The sequence below is a fragment of the Electrophorus electricus genome, chromosome 23, assembly GCF_041902795.1.
Source record: "Electrophorus electricus isolate QZ-2024a chromosome 23, ASM4190279v1, whole genome shotgun sequence".
Taxonomy (NCBI): domain Eukaryota; kingdom Metazoa; phylum Chordata; class Actinopteri; order Gymnotiformes; family Gymnotidae; genus Electrophorus; species Electrophorus electricus.
The window spans coordinates 1975344-1985803 of NC_137519.1; the positions used below are offsets into that span (position 1 = coordinate 1975344).

A 10460-nucleotide genomic window follows, 5' to 3' on the forward strand; every position below is an offset into this window, starting at 1 on the left:
CAAAATATTTTTCATATCACAGAAAGGAACTACTAGATTGTATCTCATAAAATTAATACATTTTGGATATATAAATTAAATTTGTTGTATAATCATGTTGTGATCATCCTGTTCCATGTATTTAATTTTTTTAATTAATTCCAGTATTTAATTTTTTACCATACTGATGTCATGACCAAAATAGACTTCTATATCATTAATTTTTTAAACAATAAACCATAAAACATCACATGAAGCGTGTTATTCTTGAAAACATTTAAATTTTTTTATTCCAGTTAAAGAAAAAATACTTGGTCAGTCCAGTGCATGGCCCAGCTGACAGCCAAATGTATACACAACATCTTAGCAAAGTCTGCACAGGCTCAACTCCATTATCCTTGTTGATAATATGGCTACAACCATATTTACTTGCTAAACTCCACCTGTCCTCCAGCACTAATGCACCTCAAATGACAGCAGCTTGTGGGCATCATAACTCTAAGCATAACTCATAACACATCAAACAGAATTGGCAAAGCACTTCTCAGCATCTCTGCAGACAGCAAGTGTTGAATATATCAGATTGGCTTCCTAGAGTGCTGCTGAGATCATTCTGTTCTGATTCTGAGTTCAGCTTCATGCCATAAGTCAGTGACCCCTTGTGTGCTCACAGTCTGTTTAAATAGCACCTTGGCAATAAGTGTCACAGAACGCTCATCTCCCGCGAGTCATGCGGTTTGGCCCGCCACGTACAGTTGGGAGGATCCCACACCTGGACCTTGTCCTGTCTGTGTATTTAAGCTGTTTGATGTACTTGGTCTTGTCTGCAATGCTGTGGACCTGTGCTTTGCTGGCATCTTTGCTGAACACACACAACAAGAGAGAAAATGTAAGGATTGGTTTATTGTAATAAAAAGAAATTGAATGTGGTTACAATAAATTTAAAACAACAACAACAACAACAACAACAACAACAACAACATAATCACCATCAAAAAGTAGAAAGATTAAAGCAGTTTCAATAGGAACTCATGTTTTTTGCTTTGATTGTTTAAAAATTCACCTGCTGACAATCTGAGGTTGACGGTTTATAGAGGAGGCATACCTCATTCCACCGCAAGGGATATAGCGCCTGCCTCGAGCTGAAGGGGTATCCTGAGGCTTCTCACCCGGGACCTAAATCCACATCAGCATCACTGGGTGATGACTCTCCAGATAATGAAGACCAAATGTTCTTTCATACTTTGTTTCTAACTACTGGGTCTGGGACTGCACTGTGCAATATCTATACCTTACTGTAAATACAATATTTGAACTATTATAATGGGAGATCACAAACTATTTACTAGGAGACAACTGTATTGCCTCATCTTTTTGTACACTGACATCTTTAATATATGATTTTGGCTTAATATATTTGTTGTATATACATACTGCTGTGTACAATGTGTGGTGCCTTGCACTGCTCTGTACTTTAGTATTTGTTTAAAACATTTGTCTACCTTGTCAGCTCTGAGGTGGGTTTCACTAATACTGTGAATAAGTTTAGTGAATAAGCTTTGTTTAGTCAGTAAGCTTACAGCATAGTGGCTGAATGGAATTAAAAATCCTAATCATATATACAAATAGACACTGTGCTGAATTGTCACCTTGGATTTCAGAGTGAGGACAGTGGCCCTGATGGTGGGCAGGTCTTTGGTAGGGATGTACTTTTCCACCATCTTATCAAAGTCGTGATGAGACGACAGGAACAGTAGCATGCGGCGACCAAAGTACCTGAGACAAATAACAGCCCCGTTCCCATGAGAGAACCATGAGGGAGGAACTTAAGGGTGACTCACAGCACACCAACAAATTGTACCAGTCTACTACATTTACTACAATTAAGCAGAGTCCAATATTTATTAGTATATTTATTTTACCAGGACACAATTCCAGTTGCCAAGACACTCTGTGTCTAAAAAACTTCTATTACTCTACAATTTAGCTGCATTTGCTGACTTCAGAGTGTCATAGTTAGGAGACTAAAAGAATAAACCAAAAGATTACTATCTGGGCATGTGAAAAGCTTTGATAGTTTTCCATCTGATCCTGGTACCAACCTGGTTTCTTGGGAAGAGTCTTGCGCCAATTTGGAGACTGCAGGTAGAATTCGATTAGTCACACCTTTTGTCCCAGACAATAAGCGGTCAGCGCCAATCTTTTCTATCAAAGTAGCCAAATGCTGAGAAGTGCACTTTCTTACTGCAGCATTCAAATGACTTTTGAGGAGAACACAAACGAGAAAAGAGAAGGAAATATTTAAAGGCACTCAAAAAAGTATGACATAATAACAAATATGTAGTAATCTAGTCAATGTATACAGTGCAATGTTTAACTCTTTCATCTTTAAAGTAACTTAATACACTTATCTATGAACTAAAGGCATAATCAAATTATCCTATTCTATTTGATGGCTTTAAAAAAAATCTTTAAGAGGATAAATCAACAAAAATACTGTCCAATGCCAAAAAACATTTCGAAACACCAAAGGATAAGTGAAAATAATAGCAAACAGCAGCCAAAGCGCTCTCATTTGTTGGCCTCTTGACTGCTGCAGCTAGATGAAAGCTATAGCTGAAAGCTAACTGCAAGTTAACTGACCCGAGTCCTCCAGTGAGAAGAGCGTTCATGCTTCGGGTGGGGGTGCAGTTCTGCACCATGCAGTCCAGGGCTGTGTCCACATCCTGCCTAATAAAAGCATTGGACTCTCCTGCTTTGTGGAGGAGGACCTTGGCTGTAGCTTTCACCTCCTGGTCCATACTTTTCTGCAGGCCAGAGTACAACTCTCCCAAGGTCACCACCGCCACGCGTGACACTCCAGAGCGTAGGTTCTGAACCTGGGGGAAGGAAGACATTCCAGCTTGTGTTATGCCAAGAAATGGCTTCATCACTCATTATTACAGTTAAATATGGCATCTAAAATGCCCTTAGATGAAAATTATTTTTATAATAATTTCAAGCATTATACTAACTTTACTGAAAGATCTGTGTAGTTTTTGGCAGCAATGTCTCAATAACATAGGCTGATGGTGTATGACAAAAAATTTAATGGTATTATAGGTTAATTTTAGGAATCAGACAGATTCACAGGAAGTTACAAGGAGTCAGACGCAATAGTGAGCAGATATAGTCACTTACCTCTTGATTAAGAACAAGGCAGACATCATGAAGCCTACTACTAAGCACATCAGAGTGATACCGTGCTAAACTACGCATGAGTATCAGGCCATCAATCTTCTTCTCCCTGTATGAAAATATTGGACAAACACAAACTGTAAAAGTAGGTTATCATAACTGAAAAAAGATTATGAAAGAGGGGACAAAAGGAAAAAAGTGATAGTGATAAAATCACTTTACTAATTTCTAAGCATATGTATCATATATGCAGAAAATCATAAATTACTAAACTGTTTTACTTGACCCTAGCCAAATGCGTCATAATTTTACAGGTATGAGATTTACCAGTCATCAGAGCTAAGCAGTCTGAAGCTCTGAGTGACAGCAAGGTCCGGTTTAGAGAACGGCCGCAAAGCCAGCTGCTCATGGGGATTCTTCCTGGGGGTTCCTGGTGTGAGTTCATCTAAAGAGGAATACCGCACCACAAACAAACTGACTACTTATTTTAGGGCTACCAGTTCAACTTTGTTTCAAATCAACTTGACTGCAAAACATAACATTATTCAAGATGGCCAACTACATTTAATGGCCTTGCACAGTATTTTTTCTCCTTACTCAAAATGTTGTATTAGCTGGAAGTATGTGATTATCTTCATACTTCTGCTTCAGTTCAGTAGTTATTGGGCATTGTAGAGTGCATAAAACAACCTCTAATTGTTTTATTTTTTCTATACCGCCTAACTTCTATTTAGGACTTACACTTTATGTGGTGTTATCTTTGATGTCACAGATAACACTAATTGACTATAGGGAATCATAAGCTATGTAATATTGCATATACATGAACTGTGAAATCAACTGACCCTACTACACTTCAATCACTGCACATAGCTCTTTTCAAGGAACAGAGATGACATGTACATACAAATGCTCAGTTTTTGTATACAAACGGGAAAAGGGTTACTCTACATTTTATTCCAGAAAACAAGACCAAATCAAGGTTGCTCAAATTTCTTTCTGGGGTCTAAGTGACACCCAATACAAGAGTTTGTAGCAAGCATTTTACTGTGAAATAATTTGCAAACTGAGCTCAATACAGCTCTAGATTTGCCTGCCGACTATAACTGAAACACAACACCTTTCCCCACACTTACTGGAGGTAATATTGATAAGTTAGTAAGTCTTTGATATTAATTAACAGCCATTGTTTTCATTCGACACTTTATTCAATACCGTAGCAAGTAATGGAAAATATAACAAAACGTTAGTACATGCAAACGTTTGCTAATTTTGTGCAATTTGGGTCAACAAATGTATTTTTTATAACGTTATGATACACCAACACTATTTGAAATTGCCACCAGTCTCTGCCTGTCCCATGTTTAGCTCTCTCCGTGCGTAGTCAAAGCCTGTTAGCTAGACCTGATTAACCAGCCGAATATACGCTAGTTAGCTAACGTTCCTTAATAGCTTTAATGTAAACATGATCAATATGTAATAAATGCACAGATGATATTGCTATAAATGTATTCTTAAAATACGAACTGTGGTGTCCTCTAATTGATTAGTCTATTTAAACACAGCAAGGATTCTGCTGTTGACCAAAATCCCTAATAGCTTTTCACACAGAGGCTGTCAATGAATCCTCTGAGGTCCACGCCCAAACAGCAGAATGGTAAAAGGACAACACTCTTTTTAATGTCGTTTTATGGTTTAAAAAAATGATAGTAGGAAGGTGACTGGAATATTTAACATTCTTTGGAATATATATGGTTGTTTTTTTTTTTTTTTTTTGCATTTTTAAACAAACAACTGTGCAGGGCCTTTAAAACACAATTGTGTGATACAGCGTTTAGAGCAAATCTATTTACTCAAGAGCAGTGACCATGCATGAAGCGCAGAATAACAGGTGACACTCACCAGAGCAGTTTGAAAGGGGTGGACATGCTCTGTTCAGACTGGGGGCTTGTTGGCGTCGTGGCAGCATGCGTCTGGAAGGAGCCGTGGGAGGGCTGGGACGAATGAAACTTTTGACCAGGCTTCTGGGTGCGTGTGTGCTGTTGGGGCTCGAGGGCAAATCATCCAGGAGTTCAGCCTTCGTGGATGCTAGAACACTACCGTTGCGCTGCAAATCTGATGGGAAGGAGATTAACAGGCTATGGTGACTACAGAGCTTCCATGAGTCTCAGTAAGCACGAGGAGGAGCATTCATTGAGGTCAACCGTTACCTTTCAGAGATGCCGTGTCGTCTGAGCCCACGTCAAATGCCATGTGTCTAAAGTTCTGCTTCAATCGTTGCATGTTCTGCCACTCCCCCTGTATAGGCGGAACTTCTTGCTGCTCCAGACGATGTTGATGCATCTTAACCCTTGCAAACCTAAACGGCTTTACCCTCTCCAACAAATACACATACATGAATAACCACATAGCATCTCTATTCAAGACTGTCAATCAGAACCTGGAGGACCGGACTGAAATTATGCAACGTAGGAGTCAATTTGCATTAAAATCTTATCAAATCGTTATTTTATCAAAAATTTTACTGTCAAACTGGCAACAAAGTCATTCCATATCAACAGCACATTCAAAAACCACTGCTGAAGTTAGGAAAGATTAAAGTAAAGGGAATCAATAAATATTAGCAGATTGTTCAATAAAACAAAATAAACATTGTCTCACCGCTGCTTTTTCTGGCTCAGTGCTTTCTTCCGAATCCATATGGCCAGCTGAAACAGCATGGCCATACACCCCAATCAGTGGCTCCCTGGGGGGTTTTCTTACCAACTCCTCCTGTTCTGGGGACAGAGTCACTCCAGGGTAGCAGGGAGCACCAGTGAAGCCAAAAACTCCTGTCATGGTGGTAAAAAAGTGTCAGTTTAAGGCAAAGCCACATCAACCTCTGTGTACTTCACATATGGAGAAACACACCAGTCAAAAGTGAAGGCAGCTGCATTACAATCACAGTAAACAGTTTACATTTTCATCCTGTAATTGGCATCCTTGTTACCAACTATCAAGTTCTTACTCAAAATGTGATTAGATATCACAAAGATATAACAAAGAATAACTGAAAGCAAGACATCCATTCCAGATTAAGTAGAGCTCATGTAAATGTGTGACCCAACAATGATTCAGTTTCTTTTTTTTTTTTAATTGAATCCTGAAATCTTACATTTCAATACAATTTGATATTTCAGTATGATTCATTTTTAATTCTGACACTGCTAAATACTGAAGAGCCAAAAATGCTTTGGCAGTTTCCCACTGAACAAAGACACATTTTCTAAGCAATGTAGCTATGCCCTCACCTGTTTTATCCCCCCATGAGCTGGGGTCCCTGTGACGAGGGATCGTATCTCGCTTGTTGGGCCATGTATTGGACATGGACAGTGAGGAGTTTGCATGGCATCTACGAGGCAGGGTGGGAGTCAGCTGCACTCCCGGAAGAGTGGCCAGAGGGTAGGAGGGCAGCAGAAAAGACCCGGGGGGGGGTGGATTGGAAGGAACTGAAAAGGTGCGCTCTACACTGGGGTTACCAGACAGCAAGCGGTTGGCTTTGGGCAAACCTGTATGGAAAAGAGCATCTATTCTCAAGAGAATCTTCCATGACTATTCATTTGGCAGCAAATAATGTTCAGTAGCTCCTTTCATTTGACACTCAGTGAGTGAAGTTTATGGTCAAGTGATGCCTTGATTCCAATTATTCTATTTAGCAATATTTTACAACAAAACAAATCTATTGCAAAAATTATGCAAATGTGCTATTTTCTACATTTTGTATATATAAATAAAGTAAAATCAACATCAACAAGTCACCTCTGTCAGAATCACTGAGATTAGCTGCTTTTAAAATATCTGGGTCCGCACCAAGGCTACCGCTTCGACAAAGTCTACCCACTGTCTCTCTTTTCCATCCTGGAGCATCGGGCTGGAAAGGCTCTACTGAATCTGGAGAATGAAACAGAAACAGGAAACTTGAGGACAATTTGAAGCATCAGCTCAGCATATGTAACTAATAGGCACACATCAGACTACAAATGCATACCAAAAAACAACTAAGCGGTAAACAAAAAGTGAGCAATAGCAATTTAGATTTTATAACTAAAGACTTTAACATAATTTTAAGAAAACTTAATCATATGGTTACATTGTTTACAGGAGACCTCTGTAGGCTCTTCTTGGATTTGAACAGTGCAGGTGGGATCTTTTATCAACAGACTGCAATAAAAGATTCAAGTCTAGTCTTGCCTGCAGTCTTATATTGTCAATGCCAACTAAAATAGGACTTGGTAAAAATCACAAATTCCTTACATCACACAGACCGCTGCAGCACACCAGAGCTCAACACTGGCCTTGTTTCACCCAGCATATTAAAGAAGCCATGTTATATAGATGATTGCGTTTGCAGCCATCTAGATGTGGTATCAGAAGCCAGCAAAGCAACATGACAATGTTTTGTTTGTTTGTTGGGGCGGGTTAAAATAATGACAAAGTGACAACTATAATCAATATACATGTATAGCCAGTATTATACTAAGCTTCTATATCAATGGTAGGAAGCATTATCATCCTAGGCTAAACAAAACTGCCCAACAAATAATGTGTTTCACCGTAAACCCACCCTGCATGTGGGTGGTCATGGTGCCCACTCTAGTGTGCTCTACTCAGTCATCTACAAACATATCACTGCTAAAATTAGTACTGGAGCATGAAATACACTCAAATTCAGACTTCCTCTAGTGTTTCTAATAAATACTACTCCCATGTTTCATAATCCACACACTGCTACATTGTGTTAATGCTTCGGTGTGGATTTTAGGATATTTTTCATGATGCCAAATTTTTTTTCCATAAAGTACAGGAATATTGAAAAGTACTGAAGAACGCCCATATTAATAGCAGCAGTCCGAATACTGATAGAAACCCACTTCAATGTATTCCATGTACTCATACACATTTAAAACTAAACAATGAGTTAACATTTTCATTTCATGTCTTGACCTACATGTTACAAGTCTGGGTGGCATGTTCAAGGACAAATGTCCAGATAAATTAACACACACACACACACGCGCGCACGCACGCACGCACACACACACACACACTAATTAGCTAGATAATTAGCTGCTAATTTAAGGTGTGAAAATGAAAGCATGAGTAAAGGCAGAAACAGTAAAAGACACAAGAGACATGGGAATACAAATCAACATGTATTTATAGGTTGTATGTTGAAAACCTAGTAAGAAAATAGGACAAATCTAAAATAGAGGACACAAAGAGAAAACAAAGAGACATTTACTTACCAGAGTTTGTGCCACAGTTTTTCTGATTCAGCCTCAAGGAGGTAGTGAGATCTTCCACACTAAACTAAAGCAGCAACAACAAAAAACAGTCCCTTATTATTGAACATTTATAAGTAAGCATGTAGCAAACCATGATATTCCTTTTTTTAAATAGACATCTGTTCTGTTGTAGCTCAGTACACAATGCTTTCTTAACAAAAATGTACAGGACATTGTGCAATTTTATGCAACTAAATTACAATGAAAATAGTACTGAAACAGTTCAACATGAAAAATAATGGGGGTCATGTTATAAAAATGAAGTGACTCAAAACTTACACATTAGGCAAAACAGTTCAGGTCTGCAGAAGGGCAGTAATGTAAGAAGTAATGTTGATGGAAATTGGAATATGGAATAGAAAACAACTTGTAGCCTAACACAAATAAATAAGATTCACAGCTACATAAAGGAAAAAAAAGGTAAAGTAGCTTGTTGAGTTTGGAGCTGCATTCAAAATAGTACATTCTCTCATTTTTAACCTTATTTTTCCTTTTTTGTAATTCTGTGTGTGCATGTAAAATTAACTTCATGAGGTAATCACCACCTTATCGGATAACTTTGCATTTGATGCACTGCAAGGCTGCTTGTTTACTAAACATGGGAGGAAAGACCTCTCCCAGGGTAGCTTGTTTTTCGCCTTCCTAGCGCTAACTACTCTCTTGTGTGACTGGAGGCCATCTGTAAGAGAACCAAAGCTGCCGTAGCCACTCAGTCGATCCGAATCTGGTTCTGTGTGGTGGCTCTGTGCACTGTTAACTTTCCCTCCATTAATAACCCAGTTCAGGTCAGCTCCAGAGCCAAACTGAGGTATTCGCCGTTGACCAGGCTTGGGGATGACCAGTGCGTATTCCACCATACCATCTGCAGACAATCGGGGGAGAATATGTCTGGCTCTTCGTGCCTGTACTGCAGCCATAAGTCCCTCCACATCTCCAGTGAAGTCCAACCTGTCAATGGCCTTCATGAGTAGCTGTTTTTTTCCTGTGTCAAGACAGCAGTCAAAAACAGCAAAGAGCTCCAGAGCAGCATGTCGGACCCTCTTTTTATTGTCTGCAAGATAAGGAGCCACTACAGAACACAGATTGGGGATATTGAAGTCTTTTCTGGGGTGTGTGAGCATAGCAGCTGTGATGATGTTGATGACATCTTCTCTGACTCTGGAATTTTTGTGCCTTAGCTGTCCTATTACAAGTTCCAAAACTTTCTGTGGACCTACAATCCTCATGAGGTGACGAAAAATATTCATGTACTCATTCCGGGGAACAGTCCGTGTGTCCCCCAAAGTTTTGAGGGCCACACATACAATCTGTTTATAATGTCTGTCCACGGCGTAGTCCAGGTTTTGAACCAGGAGGCTGATAACCTGTAAAGTGCCATACAAGACTTTGAAGTTTGTATCATCCAGAAGTCTACGTAAAAAATTGATGAATTCCACAATACTGTCAGAGGAAACGGTTTTCAAGTCCAGCTCTGAAATAATGTTCTTCAGCTCTTCTACCCCATTTGTTCGGCTCTGGTAGTTCTCGTGATCAAGGAGTTGTTCGTGTAACTCCGGCGATATTAGCGCATAAATCATCATTGATCAGACTCATTGATCCAATCACTGATTTGGAAAAGCAATATAGCCAGTTGGCTAGCTAGCGCACTTCAGCAGCGTGTTGGATAGGTGCTATATCACCAAGTCAGTTTGTCAGGAGCTCAACTTGGAAAGAATCCGTTAGCTAACTAGCTAAGCTAGTTAACCTAGGTTAGCAATCGCAATCGCAGTAACGCTACAGTTCAAGCAACACTGTCCAGTATTGTTGACAATTAGGATATTTACAAAGACTGTGTTCTCCAACAAGAATAAAAAGCACTTTCCTCTTTTGAATTCCAGTACGATCTTGAAAGTTGGGTATATGTAAACACATAGACTTGCTCGGAATTTTCTTCTCAGACCATCGTTCATCACAGTTCATCGTCTGGAATCAAAAAAACAC

The 10460-nt window shown here is 39.3% G+C and overlaps 1 protein-coding gene across 1 annotated transcript; it reads right to left on the minus strand.

Annotated features, from left to right (window-relative positions):
• Nucleotides 1-693: 693 nt before the first annotated feature.
• On the minus strand, nt 694-10120 carry LOC145653280 (TOG array regulator of axonemal microtubules protein 1-like). Its single transcript, XM_081706546.1, has 15 exons — nt 9026-10120; nt 8442-8505; nt 6955-7086; nt 6370-6704; nt 6146-6158; nt 5820-5987; nt 5367-5537; nt 5059-5271; nt 3484-3601; nt 3160-3265; nt 2623-2858; nt 2082-2240; nt 1629-1755; nt 1043-1155; nt 694-841 (listed from the first exon to the last, which is right to left on the minus strand). The coding sequence occupies exons 1-15, from the start codon at nt 10058-10060 to the stop codon at nt 694-696; spliced, it is 3138 nt and encodes a 1045-aa protein (XP_081562672.1). The 5' UTR covers nt 10061-10120.
• Nucleotides 10121-10460: the final 340 nt, after the last annotated feature.

Bases quoted from the DNA above. Each gene is read 5' to 3' on its own strand.
- LOC145653280 (XM_081706546.1), bottom strand. From the start codon at position 10,060: ATGATGATTTATGCGCTAATATCGCCGGAGTTACACGAACAACTCCTT. The intron at 3,602-5,058 runs GTGAGTGTCACC...ATTCCTCTTTAG, and splicing joins ACCCCTTTCAAACTGCTCTG to ATGAACTCACACCAGGAACC. The intron at 1,756-2,081 runs GTTGGTACCAGG...TATTTGTCTCAG, and splicing joins GACTCTTCCCAAGAAACCAG to GTACTTTGGTCGCCGCATGC.